Source organism: Mirounga angustirostris, unplaced genomic scaffold, assembly GCF_029215605.1.
Source record: "Mirounga angustirostris isolate CCGP_5_RB_7025 unplaced genomic scaffold, mMirAng1.0.hap1 SCAF_12, whole genome shotgun sequence".
In the NCBI taxonomy this organism is placed as follows: Eukaryota; Metazoa; Chordata; class Mammalia; order Carnivora; family Phocidae; genus Mirounga; species Mirounga angustirostris.
The window spans coordinates 17576972-17594764 of NW_026991720.1; the positions used below are offsets into that span (position 1 = coordinate 17576972).

The 17793-nt window shown below is 39.3% G+C and overlaps 1 protein-coding gene across 4 annotated transcripts in view; it reads right to left on the bottom strand.

Moving 5' to 3' along the window:
- Positions 1-17793, bottom strand: part of NUP205 (nucleoporin 205) — an 82032-nt gene that overhangs the window by 10699 nt on the left and 53540 nt on the right. For 3 of the 4 annotated variants that reach the window (XR_006788692.3, XM_045864214.3, XM_064574921.1), the window contains exons 31-36: positions 11577-11725; positions 10154-10345; positions 9161-9282; positions 7221-7359; positions 5317-5443; positions 388-464 (exon numbers count right to left, since the gene is read on the bottom strand). Coding sequence is in view for 2 of the 4 variants with exons in the window: in XM_045864214.3 (XP_045720170.1) it covers positions 388-464; positions 5317-5443; positions 7221-7359; positions 9161-9282; positions 10154-10345; positions 11577-11725 (806 nt within the window). In the remaining 2 variants the exon portion in view is untranslated. Of the gene's footprint in view, positions 1-387; positions 465-5316; positions 5444-7220; positions 7360-9160; positions 9283-10153; positions 10346-11576; positions 11726-17793 lie in introns of those variants that run through there. The other variant, XR_010406354.1, reaches the window with a different exon arrangement.

Here is a 17793-nt window from a genome sequence, read left to right on the forward strand (position 1 = left end):
ATTTGAAAATAAGTATATGATTTAGATATACCAAAAAATCAATTAAAAACCATCAAGAGGGTTTGCCCAGGGGCGCCTGGGTGGCTCAGATGGTTAAGCGTCTGCCTTCAGCTCAGGTCATGATCTCCAGGTCCTAGGGTCAAGCCCCACGTTGGGCTCCCTGCTTAGCAGGGAGTCTGCTTCTCCCTCTTCCTCTGCCTCTCCCCACTGTTCCTGCTCTCTCTCTCTCTCTCTTTGTCTCAAATGAATAAATAAAAAAATTCTTAAAAAAAAAAAGAGGGTTTGCCCAAATCCAGGAAGCAGAACAGGGAGAATGGATAAGAGGACTGTTATATTTTGCTGTAAGTCTTATAGGAGCTACTCTTTAAAGAAATAAGAATCAGTTACCTGGAATCTTCCGATATGTCCCTGTAGCTCCATTAGAGATCCTTCATTTACATCAACATCAAGTTCATTTAATATACCTATAAAATTTGGAATGCTTTTAAATATAGTTTTATAATCAACAAAATAAAAACATTAAAAAACCAGGAAGAGTGGTTCTAGCATTTTATATTCCTTATGTATAAGAACAGACACAGACTTGCCATGAAGGAGCTCTGGGAAATACAACTTCACAAAGATTGTAAGTTCACCACTTGTTCATTTATATGCAACCTAAATCTAGACTGAATTCATAATTTTAAAAGGTACTTTTTAAAGGTTTTGACATAAACCTATTTTTTATTTATAACCATAAAAGTTAAAATTTTCTAAACTCAGCAGTAAATTACTTTCTCATGAAAGAGTTTATGATATAAAACACTTATAATGAAATACATTTCTTTTTTCATTTAACTCTCCTAGGTACTGTATCATTTGCTTTTTTTTCTTTTCCCTTAAGCAAAGTACAGTTTGCACATACACAAAAAAGTTCCCATGCAACTTGTTTAGACTTAGTACAAAATTCTTAAATCACAGTGATCAACCTCTCAGAGTATCAGGAAAAAAAACCCTTTATTTCTATCAAGTCCTCCAAGCAAACCCACTGGTTTCTTCTTTGTTCCACGGCTGTCGTCATGCTGAGGATCCACCTGCACCTGTCCTAGTCACCCTGACTTTGTGTGCGCAATCCTTTTAATTCAGTCCTCACTTCCAAGCATGCACTCCAGAGCATGTAACCCAGAACCTTATCCTTTGCTCCTCATAATGACAAGACCTCCTCTTTCTAGATCTCTCAGCCCAGGACCTCACCCAAACCCACAGAAAATACCCCTATCCTTTGGTACCTGCTGGCTTGCTCTACCTCACCTGTGCCTCATTACTCTACCCCTTCCCACTCTGCCTCTTCCAGGAGTCTGCTCCCAGAATCACCTTCTTTTCCAGCTTACCAAAATCTACCCTGCCACAGAGGATTTTTCCACACTTTTTGAAAATATGTTCAGGTCTCCCTTGTATTCCAAAACAAAACAAAAACAAGCAAAAATCTGGTTAATATCAAATTCTTGAAATATTTTTTCCACATTCGCTGCTTGCAATTTTAAGCCCTTCTTTCCCACCCTACCCCTTGAAAGCTGGATCGTGTATCTAATACTATCACGGAATTCAGGCCTTTTCCTCTTTGTCCTCAAACCTCCTGATCTCTGCAACATGTATTGCTACGCCCCACTTCTTTTCTTCCACCTGCTGCCTCTGTTTAAAAAGACTACTTGTGGCGCCTGGCTGGCTCAGTCAGTGAAGCGTGGAACTCTCGATCTCGGGGCTGAGTTCGAGCCCCGCACTAGGTATAGAGATTACTTAAAAATAAAATCTTTAAAAAAAAAAAAAAAAAAAAAGGCTACCAATTCTCAGTTTCTGTAAGACCCTTCTAAGTGTCAGTTGAGTCCTCTGTGTACCATTTGTATCGCTCTCAACTCCAAAACACTCTCCAGAATATTTCTGAGTCATGAAAAAAATTAACCTGCTGGTCGGTATTTGAGGAGGTAGGACATACCCAGTATAAGGCTAGGCAATAAAGGGAACACAGTTATAAATGGGCTTATAACTTAACGGGAGCATTTAAGATAAAAAAATATATACAGTAAAATTATGGAAGAATACAAAACAGTATGTCTTCAAGGGCTAAACTGTGCAGAGTAGGGTTGATAGGAATTAAAACTGTTAAGAGTTTGTTTAAAAAAAATTGGGGAGGGTATTCGGCATTATCTCCCCCCCCAAAAATTTAAGTATATATATTTTCAGACCAAGCACTGTCAGGAATTAATCAAGCCTACCAGCTCAAATCTACAAAAACACTTATGTGTACACACACACACACACACACACACCGAGTTATTAAAAGCCACACTGTTGGAAATTTAAAAAAAGACTGGAAACAGTCAACATGTTACAGGGGTCTGGTTAAACAACAAAGATCTGGTTAACTCTCACAACTGGAAAATTATGCAGCCAATTTAAAAGAATGAGGTAGGAGCTCTATATGATGATGAGAAAAGATCTGGAAAAAAGAATTACAGAGCAGTGTGTATAGTATGATTTCATTTGTGTAGGGAGGGGACAATTTTACACCATATGCATAGAAATTTCTAGAAAAGTAAACTGATAACTAATTCCTTTTAGATAACAGGAACTGCTAGTCATGGTACTTTATACTCTGTTCTTCTATTTTGTTTGAATTTATCATGAGCATGTTAAAAAAACTGCTTTTCCGAATACAATCTTAATACATTGACAGGGTCAAATGATGCTATTAGCAAAATACAAAAATTTTAGGCATTTAAAAAAATTAATGACAGGAGACTTCATGAATAAAACCACCTTATGAGAGGATTTGATAAAAGGTAAATTCTCTTTATACCTAACTCAGCACTTCTAGGTGAAGATGGTAGAATGAAGTAGCATCATAGAATGTCCCTCCTGTTGGAGCGCCTGGGTGGCTCAGTCGGTTAAGCCTCTGCCTTCGGCTCAGGTCATGATCCCAGGGTCCTGGGATCAAGTACCGCATCGGGCTCCCTGCTCAGTGGGGAGCCTGCTTCTCCCTCTCTCTCTCTACCCCTCCCCCCTGCTCTCTTGCTCTCAATAAATAAATAAATAAACAAATAAAGTGTCCCTCCTGTCATCAACCTACAGAATGAATGAAATTCACCAAAAGGGTGTGGGGGTGGGGAGACTTATGCCACAAATACTGAAAAATGGTGATGGCAAAGGACAAAAAAACCCAGAAAATTCTGGTGAAGCAAGTAGCATGATTCAGCTCATGACCCTTATTCCACTCCTCAGATGCAGTGTGAAGGAAAGAAGATAGACCAAAAACTCTTGCAAATTCTCATGGAGACTCTTCAATTTGCAGAGAAGCCTTTTAGAGTAATTAGGTAAGGCCTAGAGAAATCAAGGGAAAAGCGTTAGGAGAACCACTACAAAGCACCGTGGGACCTTAGTAGAGGCAAGAAGGACGGCCTGACTGGTATCATCCAAAAACACTGGGATGAGCTGGGGAAATGAGCATAACAAGCCTCCAGGACTGAGACACGCCACGACTGGGTGGAGTGGAAGCTGCACTCTCCTCAGAATAAGCACGGGCTCCCAGTGCTTGCACGGGCACTGCCCTCCGCCCTACCAAACACTCTTCTCCCAATACAAAGGGCTCAAGCACTGATACCCCCTAGAGAGGAAAACATATCAGGGTTGGGGGGTGGAATCATGGGCTGGCCTCAGACTTGGTAGCAACATAAAAATGGAGGTAGCAGAGTCTACGAGTTAACTGCACAGGCTCAGAAGCCATACTGGCTGGGAAACCACACCACCAGTATTATATATGTGACTCTGGACAAGGCAAGCTCTCTGTGCCTCAGTTTCCTCATTTGTAAAATGTGGAAAATAATAGTTCTACCTCGTAAGACTGTTGTGAGGAATAAATAAATATACTAAGTGTTTAAAATAAGTACTTGGCACATTATGCTTAATAAATATGAGCTATTATCATGAGCTACAAGGTCTGAGGGAAATAAAATCATAATCAGCTATGCCATCATTCAAGAACAGAGGCAACCTTTAGACGTTGATAAACATTAGAGAATTCAGGGACTATAATATACTTCCTTTTTTATTATGTTATATTAATCACCATACATTACATCACATAATATACTTTTCTTGGGGGAGGGGACCTCAATACAGATGAAAAATACCAAGAGATAGGGGTGCCTGGGTGGCTCAGTTGGTTAAGTATCCAACTCCGAGTCTTGACATCTAGCCCGGCACTGGCTCCGTGCTCAGTGCAGAGTCTGCTTGTCCCTTTTCCTCTCCCTTTGCCCTCCCCCTGCTCACAAGCGCTCTTTTCTTGCTCTCTCTCTCTCAAATAAATAAATAAAATCTTAAAAAAAAAAAAAAAAAAGAATAATAGCTCTTATGCTCCCGTAGTAAAGAAACATTTGTCTGGAATTCAGCAATGTCTTCAATTTCTCTTCAATTAATTCTTTAATCTGTTAAGTTCCTGTAAAATTAGGGGCGCCTGGGTGGCTCAGTCGTTAAGCGTCTGCCTTCGGCTCAGGTCAGGATCCCAGGGTCCTGGGATCGAGCCCCGCATCGGGCTCCCTGCTCCGCGGGAGGCCTGCTTCTCCCTCTCCCTCTCCCCCTGCTTGTGTTCCCTCTCTCGCTGTGTCTCTCTGTGTCAAATAAATAAATAAAATCTTAAAAAAAAAAAAAGTTTATGTAAAATTAAATAATTTTTTTTTTCTTTTTTTTTAAAGATTTTATTTATTTATTTGACAGAGAAAGACACAGCGAGAGAGGGAACACAAATGGGGAGTGGGAGAGGGAGAAGCAGACTCCCTGCCGAGCAGGGAGCCCGACGCGGGACTCGATCCTGGGACTCCAGTATCATGACCTGAGCTGAAGGCAGTCGCTTAACCAACTGAGCCACCCAGGTGCCCCAAAATTAAATAACTTTCTAAAACTGCACATAAAAGGTAATCTTGTTCTCTTAAATCACCTCAGTATGTCTCCGTCTCCATCTCTCCTGTATATGCATATACAGAAAACGTCTGAGAAGCTACTCACCAAATGTGAACATGTGGTGATTGACTAAAAAAAGCACTTGGTAATTTCTAGGTAGTGAGGTTCTGAGTATTAATTATTTTCTTGAACTCTTTGAATTTTTTTGTATGATCATATATCATTCTTATACATATAAACTTACTAATTTTAAAAAAGCAGTTAACTCTTAGTACCAATTTCAAGTAAGTCCTATGTACTGCAAAGCCATAAAAGCCTCATTCTATTAAGTGTACGTCAGTCTGTAAAGAATTATTCAAAGTCCATCCAACCTAATCAACTCACCAGGAAGTGCTGCTTTACTGATAATTCCTGTCAGCAGAGCCAGTTCCTGCAAAGACCCAGCACTCACATCCTGACAGCGCAGGATTGCTTGTATGGTATCAGAATGTGAAATGAGAAACTGCAACACCTGAGCCAAGGAAAAGGAGGGGAAACGGAAAAAAGGGAAGTCAAGATTAGCAAATTTTTTCTACATCTGTAATTCATCTTTTTAATAACGCTGAAGCACCAAGTTCAATGTAATGAATCATAGTGAATGTATGTAAGCAACTGTCTTTTACATTTATAGTTTATTTCTTCAAGAAGCAAATATTTACCTAAAATTCATAAGAAAGCCAAAGATAAAGATGATTTCAACTTTTAGAAATTACTGTATTTAAAGGCTAGAGTAGAAAAGTATAACTTACAACTACTAAATGAAAACTATTACTTAACCCTTATTTAATTTCTTTTTGTCCAAATGGACCTAGAACAGGAGTAGGCATAAAAATGATTCACTGAATTTAAGTTGCTCTATGAAAATGTGACTAGCCTGACATGGGGACAATCACATTAAAGCTCTTGTTAAATTCTCCTTTTGATATAATACGAATGAGATAAAAATCCTGACCTCCAAACTCTGCCCTTCCACCGTGGCATTTTCTACTGTACTTTCATGGAGGAATCCAATTACTTACACATATGATGTCTCCTCAACTAGATCATAAATGCCTTGAAGGCTGAAACTACGCCAAACAGGCCAAACATCTGAATCACTCAAGAACTGTGCCCCCTTTTATTTTTTATTCAGATTCCTGGCCTTAACCCGTAATTACTGGACGTAGAACTCTGTTTTCTTTTTTTTAAGTAGGCTCCATGCTGGGCCCCAATGTGGGGCTCGAACTCACGACACTGAGATCAAGATCTGAGCTGAGATCAAGAGTTGGACGCTTAACCGACTGAGCCACCTGGGCGCCCCTCAGTAATCTATATTTTTGAAACAAGCTCCTTGGGGGATTCTGCCACAGCCAGTACAAGAGTGGCATTAGAGAATCTTACATCATCACAAAGTCCCACTTCTAATAAAAAAAAAATCTTAATCTCAATAAAGGAGAAGACAAGGAAAGTCTTTGAGTTTTAAAGAACTGATTCAAAGGCCACATATGGAAGTGGCAGGATGTACTAATGCAGCATAAAACAAGGTGCCGTGTTAGAAAGAGCAGCATTCTACCTCAGTGGCAAGCCTGAAGGCTGATGGCAGGGAAAGCACCTAAAATTACTATAAGGTATTAGGACACAGTTCCTGAGGGTGTCGTAATAATAGAGCAATACAATCAAAAACTGCAGAGTCATATTGATAAGTCTAATCAGTGAATGGCTAAATTATACAATGTATTATTAATTTAAAGAAACAAAGATTTTTTTTTGAAGGTTTCACTGAAAAGGGATGAAAATAAAACTAATTTCTGGTGCCCAATGAAAAAAATTTTTATGTTAGAAAATGCACTTATCTCAATTACTTCATCCTCTAAATATCACAACCCAATGGGCCATTATCATCTATCTTTCATATTTTCTGCGAGGTCTAAAATACTGTACGGCCTCTCAATAAATCCCTGGTTAAATTACATTTTAGAAGCCAGTTTATTCCTATCACAATAACCGCTTCCTTTTACAGAAGAACAAACTTAGAGATCTTGCTTTCCATCTCACTATTCTGTTCCTCGCTGTGGGGTTTCATTCAAATAAGAGTCAAGAGCGGGCCAATGAAGTTCACAGCAAAGCACAAGGGGCTGGCCTTCGACGCCCAGGGCTGCCACAGAGAGTGTGACTAAGGTAAAGGCCCGGGCGCTGTCGATGCCTCGGGTTTGTGCAATGATAAAAGGAGGACTCTGCGTGACGCCTTCTACACCAAGGGCTCTTCTCACCTGCCCCGCTGCCTGTAAGTGCTGGGCTGTGCTGGACGTGAGGATGACCTGGCACAAGCGGAGAGCTGGGAGCAGAATCTGCCGGTAGCGGTCCACCGGGGCAGGGATGAACACTGGTGGGTCTCTCATGCCGAACATGCTTCATTCATTTCCACCCAACAAGGAGAGAGCGACAGTCCAAGAGTTAAGGGATGCTAACAGTTCCTGACCACCTCCATGTCAAACAATCACAGGTGCCTGATTAAGATGTGAAGCTACTAAGGAGAATTCTGCATCCCATACCAACAGTAAAAACAGTTATTTCAGTTCTGAAAAATCTCGATAAAGAAAATCTGCATAATTTGAAGACAATGCTTGGAAGTTCCTCAACATATTTATTCTACTCTAAATGCTCCCGTGGGCCACAGAAACTATAAACAAGAAACAGATAAAAATGGAAGTTATTTTCTCCAAATTTCCCTCTCCTGTACGCAAAGCCAGAAATGAGTCTACATTGCCCATTATATTAAAAAATCAAGATTTTAAAAAGTTAAAATGAGGCTGTAAGATCATTTCACTTTTAAGATTAGGTATTAATAAACCATCATTTATTGTAAATGTTTGTATTTAAATTTTTAGACAAAAGAAAATGGTTGCCTGTTGAAGAGAAGGGAATGGAAGCAAAATATGGAATAAGAGAAAGGCTTTGCACAGACAAGTGATTAAATGCCAAGAGCTGAGGAATGTAAATAACTCAATCCTTTTTACCTAAGGGGAAAATAATAACTCTCATGTTTAAAATTTTAGAAAGCAATATAAAAAAAACATTTCTTTTCTGGAGGTAAAATAGTTCTACAGTTAATCCTGAAACACTCAAATATTCAATTTGGCAATGGATCTTTTGAAGAAAATTAATAAAACTGACCTAAGTGTTATTTACTGCTAAGAGGGTATGCTAACAATGTTGCAGCCAGGTAGACAAAAATGAGGGGGAAAAAAACCCATATACAAACTGAACTGAGAAATCTGTTAAAAAGCTCAAAACTTAGGGGCGCCTGGGTGGCTCAGCCATTGGGCGTCTGCCTTCGGCTCAGGTCATGATCTCAGGGTCCTGGGATCGAGCCCCGCATCGGGCTCCCTGCTCTGCTGGGGGCCTGCTTCTCCCTCTCCCACTCCCCTTGCTTGTGTTCCCTCTCTCACTGTGTCTCTCTCTGTCAAATAAATAAAATCTTAAAAAAAAAAAAAAAAAAAAGCTCGAAACTTAAAAAATTGTTTGACTAAAAGATTTCAAATGTGCAAGCAGTTGATAAAATGCTACAATGACAAAAATATAAAATACTATTCAAGTCATCAGGAATAGGAAATCCACAACAAATTATAATTTCACTACAATACTTTAAAGGATCACTATAACTAAAAATAAATATTCTTTTTTGTTTTTTTAAGATTTTGTTTATTTAGAGAAAGAGAGAGAGCGTGAGCAGGAGAGGGGTAGGGGGAGAGGGAGAGAGAGAATCTCAAGCAGACTCCGCGCTGAGCTCGGAGCCCGACATGGAGCTAGATCTCACCACCCTGAGATCATGACCCAAGCCAAAATCAAGAGTCAGACACTCAATCGACTGGCCACCCAGGTGCCCCTAAAAATATATGTTCTATTGAACAGAACACTAAAGTTGGGAAGAAAAACATTTACTAACAAAATGGCTCTATTTCCCTCTTACATTACTGCTCTAAAATGGAAAGCATTAGGTCCCTCTTACTTTTACTCTTACTAGCAACTTCCACTTATTAGTAAATGGCAGGGACGTAGGACCCAAAAAGAGTCATCAGGATGAAAGAATACTGCTCAAACAGAATGACAAAGCAATGGCAAAATTATGTTTGGAATATCTTTTTCCCTCACTGACCCTTTACAGTGAAGAATTAGTAAGGAAACAACACCAATGTATATGGACACTTACCCCTGTGGGTCCATCTCTGGGCGCATGTCATAGACCTGGCATTGTGCCAGTCTCACTATCACCCCAGACCTCAGCAGCTCTAACGCACCCTGCTGTATCTTAGCCACTCTTGTAAGAAATGCCTAAGAAGTTACAAAGGGAAAAGCATCAGTACAGAAATCATATTCAAGGGCCTGAGATACAAATGAGACTCTCTCACAGCACATTTGCGATCTTTAATCATAGCAAAGAGAAATTCTGAGCTAGCTGTGCAGGGGCAAACACTACGGTTCTCAGAGGATTCTATGAGGACTGAACGGCACCGTGTATCTCAATCGCATCCAGTGCCTTAGCATGAAGGAAGTGTTCAACTCAACTGTAGTTTCTCTGATCATTATGTGGGCGTATGGAGGGCAGGGAAGATTGTTTTGCACACAACTGTATCTCTAGTACCCAGTGCCACACCTGGCATGTAGTAGGTATTTAATAAATACTTATTGAATCAACAAAGGAGGGGAAAGAACTTTAGTAAGGAATCTAAGACTTCAGTGCTCCTGTTATTGTGACACTGTAGTATTTTCAACCAGGAGGAAACAGAAAACAAATCTGGAGGAAAGGAAATAATGGGTTATATACTGTACTGAAAATCCTGTGTTAAACTAGAACAAGCACATCTACACGAGAATGTTCACCAGGCAACTAACAGAGTCTGAATTTTATTGTGAAGAGACAATTTTGCTCATTGCTCTCCTCAGAGGACTGAATGTCCTATCATTCGCCATCACCAGCAGCCTGAGTGAGCAGCAGTTCCATTACCCACCAACCCTCTCAGGCTCACTTCAACTCAACTCTGGCATGCTAGGAAGATGCATTTCTAACATATGTTCCCAATTTCAAACTTCGTAAAAGATGGAAATATTCAAAATTGCGGCCACATTAATGTTCTTTAATATAGCTATAGCTCGAAGAGGAAGTGAGCTGTTGATCTAACTTCAAAGGAATATAAAGCCTTACCATTTTGGATTCGTAAGTATAAAGGGCTTTTAAAAGGGGAGGTTGTGGAGTTAGTAAGCTCTGCAAAGTATGGTCATCTTCTACCAAGCTGTCCACAAGCACCTTCAAATAGCCACTATTAGAAAGATACAAAAGCCACTGCTGCTGCTTATCTACGGAGACAATCCGATCAAGTAGAGCCAGGGCCAGCATCTGAGGGAAGAACAAATCACAGTCCGAAACACGGAAACGGCCACCAAAATCATCGACAGAAACTGCCTTTATGTGAAAATACTCAGAACTCTTCTTACCAGGGGATGGTAGCTTAAAATAACATTTTCTTATTTTGGTTTGGTTTTGTTCTGTTTTTGAGAAACTGAAAGCTATGTATACAGAATCTCAATTTATCAATAAAAGGAGGAAAGGGACTTTTTAAAATAGCTTTTTTTCCTAATTGTGAAGTTTTACATGCTCATTACAGGAAACCTAGAAAACGTAGAAAAGCATATAGAAAATATGTGGTCTGATAAACACTCCATTAATCCATTTTGGTCTCTCTCCTCCCAGTCTTTTTTCAATGCATAAAAACACTTAAACTTTTTTTAACATAACTGAGAACTTACTACACAGTTTATATTTCATCCTATTTCTTAAAATCTCGTTTCCCACAGTCTTCAAATACAACTGACCCTTGAACAACACGGGCTTTAGGAGCACAGTGGAAAAACCACGTGTAACTTTAGACTTCCCACAACTTTAATTACTAACAGCCTACTGTTGACCAGAAGCCTTGCTGGTAACATAAACAGTAGATTAACATATATTTTCTACATCCCATGTACTATATACTGTATTCTCCCAATAAAGTAAGCTAGACAAAAGAAAATATTATTAAGAATATCATAAGAGAAAATACATTTACAGTGCTGTACTCTACTAGTCAAACAAATCCACGCAGTTCAAACCCATGTTGTTCCAGGATCACTTGTGTATGATTCAAACGCTATGAAATTCTCCACCAGCAGGAAGTCACCTTCTCACTGCGCTATCACCAGTCTGACACAGTATTTTAAAGAAATAGAAATGCAAATTCCCCTCCACAAAGCAGAGAAAGACATATTCAGTATAAAAGCTGTGCACCCAGCATTCTCTTAACCAAGATCTTCCTTAAGCAGCATTTCTACCAGTGTAGGGCCAACCTCACAGTCAGCACAAAGATTATTCTGAGGGAAGATTCTGAACAAACTGAGATTCTGAACAGAATTAAACAAAACATATGAATAAACGATAGAAATGCCAAATCACAGCAAGTAAGAAAATTCACTAAAATATATTACAGAAAACAATTCTCAATATGCAACATGCATTTGAAAGTTGATGCAGTTTATACCTTAATGAGCCAAAATATTTATTCAATTATTCTACTAAATAGGAGTTACTGTACCCTTCCAATCTCATGACCGTCACAGGCATCTCGACAGACCACTTCCATGAGGGCAGCACCGTAGCTCTCAATGATGGCTATGTTTTCTCGCTGTAATTTACTAAATACATCTTCAGGGGCTGTCAGCCTTTCCCACATGGTTTTCTTGGCTAAAAGGGTTATAAAAGAAAATATTTAAAACACTCCAATAAAAAACAATTTGGTAACAAGTAATTACACCTCATACACACAAGAAAAAAATCCCTCCGTTACTGCATGTACCCAAAGGCCCACGAACCAATGGGTCCAGGTAGGTGAACTTCAGGGACCCAGTGCACACGTTCCACGTATGTACACTAAGATTAACAATGGTATTAGGAAAAGGATAAACTAACTATTCTTAAAGAAATCAAGATGAATTATGAGACTACAAGAGAACCAATATCCTGTGTTTATTCTGCTAACCAATCTGTTTTCATCCTTCACTGAGATCTATGAGAAATGTGGCTAAAAAAAATCAGGTACAATGTAGACAAGTACCTGCTTCCCAAAAAATCAGATAATTTTATTCTTTTATATTTTTTAATTGACATACTTATTAAAAGTATACCCTGGGGCGCCTGGGTGGCTCAGTTGGTTAAGCGACTGCCTTCGGCTCAGGTCATGATCCTGGAGTCCCGGGATCGAGTCCCGCGTCGGACTCCCTGCTCGGCGGGGAGTCTGCTTCTCCCTCTGACCCTCCTCCCTCTCATGCTCTCTGTCTCTCATTCTCTCTGTCTCAAATAAATAAATAAAATCTTTAAAAAAAAAAAAAAAAAAGTATACCCTGTATGATGGCAATTTAGATAATTAAAGATATGACCATTCATTTTAACATGAGATTCATGTAAACCTTCTAGAAAAGTTTCAAAAATATATTACATAAAGCCATGACCTGTATTTGAAGCCAATCCTGTGACTTTTTTACTACCTAGCAGCTATCTTTTAAAATTAGGGAAAAGTTCTTGGGGCACCTGGGTGGCTCAGTCGTTAAGCGTCTGCCTTAGGCTCAGGTCATGATCCCAGGGTCCTGGGATCGAGCCCCACATCAGGCTCCCTGCTCGGCAGGAAGCCTGCTTCTCCCTCTCCCACTCCCCCCTCGCTTGTGTTCCCTCTCTCGCTGTGTCTCTCTCTGTCAAATAAATAAAATCTTTAAAAAATAAAATAAAATAAAATTAGGGAAAAGTTCTCAAGATGAATTGATCAGAATGGAGACTAAAAATGAAGCAGGCTTCATCATGAAAAATAAAAGTTAATCCACATTGTGGCCTACACTCCATTATAAAGTTTGCAGCAGGCAAACTTCCAGTATTAATAATATTTTCTCCCTAAGTATTTTTACCACTACTATGAATTTTATTTGTCATACTTATTTTTAATCTCAAATAGTGTCAAAGGAGGGTACGGTTTTTACATTTCTCATTATGTCACTTCCTTAGGTCACATGGTCCCATTTACTTCTCAGCCTCCTCTTCCACTCTCCACCTCTCCCACCAGCTGCCACCACACGAGCTTTTCTGTCTCTGAAATTTACCACTTTGGTCTCAGGATCTTTGCACTTTGATCTCTCATGGTTTTCCTTGGGTCTTAGCATGGCTGCCTCCTCTTCATCACTGCAGCCTCTAATACCACTTCTCAACCACCTCCAGCACTCCCTACACGTACACACATACACAACACAGTACTGTCGTATTTTCTGCATGGTACTGATTTACCAGGACCTCAGGTGGTGTGACAGTGGGATTCTGTTTTGTCCACCACTAGTCTCCCAGTATTTAGCCCAGTCGTTAGCACAGTAGCACCAATATTACTGACAGATTAACAGCTCAGAGAAAGTTCAGAACCTTGTCCCAGGGATGCCACCAGATGCCCTCAGGATGGGTAATTCAAAAACCCAGTCTGAGGAGCTATGGCATTTTTTCTATTTTACACATAGGATTGCCACAAAATTCTGTTTGAATAAAGGTTTTGAGTAACAGTCTGAAAGCCACCACATTATAGTTTGTTTTAGCCACAAATTGCATATTTCAAACATGGCTGAAATGAGGGTAGAGGGCTGCTGGAACATTACTCCACAGACTCTTCCACAAAAGCCCTAAGATACCCGAGATACCCCTAGGGCTTCACAGTGAAAACTGAAAGCAGTGATTTGCAGAAAACCAGGATAGGTATCATAGAAATAACTTGATTTTCATTTTCAAACTGTGAATAAGATTTCCAAGTTCCACATACTATTTATTAACAGCACCACCTAGAAATAAGAAAATTCTAAGTCTGCAATTTAATTAGAACTTTCTTTTAAATCTTCCATCTTTGGAGGGTAAATTAGCTCATCAGAAACCACCAAGTTAGTCTCTTATACAGCAAACCATCCCTTCTTCCAACATACCTTATAAATCACTGCCATGCGAGCTTTTCTAAATACCAACTTCATATCACATCTCTCAATAATTAAAAATGGCTACCGACTGCTTAATCCAACCACCTCTAACACTGCAATTTCATTTTCAAGGTCATCAATAATATGGTCCCACCCTCTCTACTTGACTTTGCCATCAACCTTCTCCCTTGCTTATACCCAGGACATCCCCCTTAGTCTTTACTCCCTCCTAGTTTGGGCCTTGCCTGAAAAGCTCTCCTCCATTTATTCCTGTGTAAAAACATCTTTACCTGCAAAGTCCAGTGAAAGTCTTGATCTCCTTTTTTTCTCTTACCTCTTATAATTTATACTTGGGGTTTGAAAACTAAAGGCTGAGGGCAAAATCTGACCTGTTCTTATAAAGCTTTAATGCAACATACCCACAGTCATTCATTTGCAGTCTCCGGCTGCTTTCACACTATAATGGCAGGGTTGAGTACTTGCAACAGAGAGCATGTGGCTTGCAAAGCCTAAAATACCACCTGGCCCTTTACAGAAAAAGTTTGCTGGCATCTGGTCTATATCATCCAATTTAACACTTTCTGTTTTATAAATACATATATTGTCATTTCTACTAAAATGTAATCCTTATGAGAATAAGAACCCAATTAATATTTTCTGCTTCTTAGAATAAGTGAAAATAACCAACCACCAAATGATTACTGATTTTTATTTGTATTGTGAAAAACTAGAAATAATCTAAATGTCCAAAAATGGGTAGGCTAAATAAATTATGGTATTCCATAAGTGACAAAATGTACAGAACTATTAAAAATATTACTTAATGAAGAAAAAAGTTCATAAAATACTGAGTGGAGAGAAAAGGGAGATTATAAATCAATATAAAATGATGGCTGAAACTGTGGAAAGAGCCGAGATGCCCTTCAACAGATGAATGGATAAAGAATATGTGGTCCATATATACAATGGAATATTACTCAGCCATCAGAAAGGATGAATACCCAACTTTTACATCAACATGGATGGGACTGGAGGAGATTATGCTAAGTGAAATAAGTCAAGCAGAGAAAGTCAATTATCATATGGTTTCACTTATTTGTGGAACATAAGGAATAGCATGGAGGACATTAGGAGAAGGAAGGGAAAAATGGCGGGCGGGGGGAATCGGAGGGAGAGATGAACCATGAGAGACTATGGACTCTGAGAAACAAACAGGGTTTTAGAGGGGAGAGGGAGGGGGGACAGGTTAGCCCTGTGATGGGTATTAAGGAGGTCACGTACTGCATGGAGCACTGGGTGTTATACGAAAACAATGGATCGTGGATCACTACATCAAAAACTAATGATGTATTGTATGGTGACTAACATAACGTAATAAAATTTTAAAAATAAATAAATAAAATAAAATGATGGCTGGCTATAACCAAAATGTTGTGGTAGTTTTTAGCAGGGTAAAATGTGTGACTTCTTCTTCCCTTTATTAGTATGTTCTAAATTTCCTACGTTCAGTATGTATTTTGAAATAAAAAATAAAAGCTAGAAGTATTTTTTAAATGCCTGATTGTTAACTCTTAGTCAGATTCTCAGGTTTTTGTTTTTGTTTTTGTTTTAATTTGGGAGAGAGAGAGAGTGAGTGCATGTGTATGTGAGTTGGGGGGGACAGAGGGAGAGGGAAAGGATCTTAAGCAGGCTCCCCGCCCGGCTTAGAGCACCACACAGGGCTCCGTCTCACGACCCTGAGATCATGACCTGAGCCAAAATCAAGAGTTGGTCGCTTAACCAACTGAGCCACACAAGCGCTCCAGGTTCTCAGGTTCTAAAACAAGTGATGAGGAATGTGCATCTAAATTCACATCAAGCAAAGAGCCTACACTCAACTATATACACACACGTACAGCTATAGCTAGTGTTTTTAAGTCACTTACTGGAATCAGACCCAAAAGAACAGAGTCAACAGCAGGCAAGATGTTCTATGAGATCCTTTTAGTCCCACTACTTTATGACTTATGGGTGTATTTATACTATAATGCCAGATTACACTAATGCCTAGACCATAAAAACTGAGACTCTCACAAAAGATTTCTCAAAAATTTAATAATGGCAATAGATTGTCTTTTCTTTCTTTTTTTTTTTTTAAGATTTTATTTGACAGAGAGAGACAGAGCGAGAGAAGGAATACAATCAGGAAGAGTGGGAGAGGGAGAAGCAGGCTTCCCGCCGAGCTGGGAGCCCGATGTGGGGCCTGGGATCATGACCTGCACTGAAGGCAGATGCTTAATGACTGAGCCACCCAGGTGCCCAATAGATTGTCTTTTCTAACCGCCTTTTTAAAAAAGATGAATTGATATTATGGTTTCACAAAGAACAAGAATATTCTTGCTCAGGGGTGCCTGGGTGGTTCAGTCGGTTAAGCGTCTGCCTTCAGCTCAGGTCATGATCCTGGAATCCCAGGATTGAACCCCACATGGGGCTCCCTGCTCAGTGGGAAGTCTGCTTCTCCCTCTCCCTCTGCCGCTCCCCTTCACTTGTTCTCTCTCTCTCAAATAAAATCTTTAAAATATATATATATATATTCTTGCTCAAAAGTCACAAGAGCGCAAAAGAATTATGACAATTTCTAATGCTTACTCATAAATAAAGTGTAAAACTGAGTATCATTAACTTGTCAAAATTAAGGGAAAAGAAAAGCCAATTTAAAACAGAACATGGGGGCGCCTGGGTGGCTCAGTTGGTTAAGCGACTGCCTTCGGCTCAGGTCATGATCCTGGAGTCCCTGGATCGATCCCGCATTGGGCTCCCTGCTCGGCAGGGAGCCTGCTTCTGCCTCTGACCCTCCCCCCTCTCATGTGCTCTCTCTCTCTCATTCTCTCTGTCTCAAATAAATAAATAAAATCTTTAAAAAATAAATAAATAAAATAAATAAATAAATAAAATAAAACAGAACATGGGACACCTGGGTGGCTCAGATGGTTGAGCATCCAACTCTTGGTTTCGGCTCAGGTCATGATCTCATGGGTTGTGAGATTGAGCCTCGTGTTGGGCTCTGCACTCAGTGGGGAATCTGCTTGAAGATTCTCTCCCTCTGCCACCCCCCCCAACTCATGGGCACACACATAAGCTCTCTCTCTCTCAAATAAATAAATCTTAAAAAATAATTAAATAGCCCCTCATCAGGCTCCCTGCTCAGTGGGAAGCCTGCTTCTCCCTCTCCCACTCCCCCTGCTTGTGTTCCCTTGCTCGCTGTGTCTCTTTCTGTCAAAAAAAAAAAAAAAAACTTAAAAAATAATAAAAAATAAATAAACAGAACATGTGAGAAAAGCTTATAGTAAAAGTGTTTAAGATTGCAACAATTTAAACAATTTTAAAATTAAGTAATTGAACCAATACCTTCCATACAGCTATATCAATCAGCTATAAATTAAAGTTGGATGATAAGCTCCTAGAAAATGAAAAGTCATTAATGAATCTGTTCTAAAAGCAATATAATCCATTTTACTGAGATTACAATAGAACATTCAAACAGAGCTAATCTCATGGAAATAAAACTAAGAAAGATGTACTACACTCTCTGCTCCGAAGTGTTAGCCTAACTTCATAAAATGGCTTTATAAATAAACTTCTATTGAAAATATTAACCTGCTAAAAAATGTGTATCTTTGTAATTATCAATCTGTCTTTAAACGTGAAGCGTTTTTATAATACTACAGCTTAAGAAATAAACCAAAAAAAGAAATTAAGAATGTAACAATGGTGCTTCACATTAAACATTTAGGCTCTGGTCAAATTATCCATATTTTCTCCTAGTGGTCACTGGTAGAA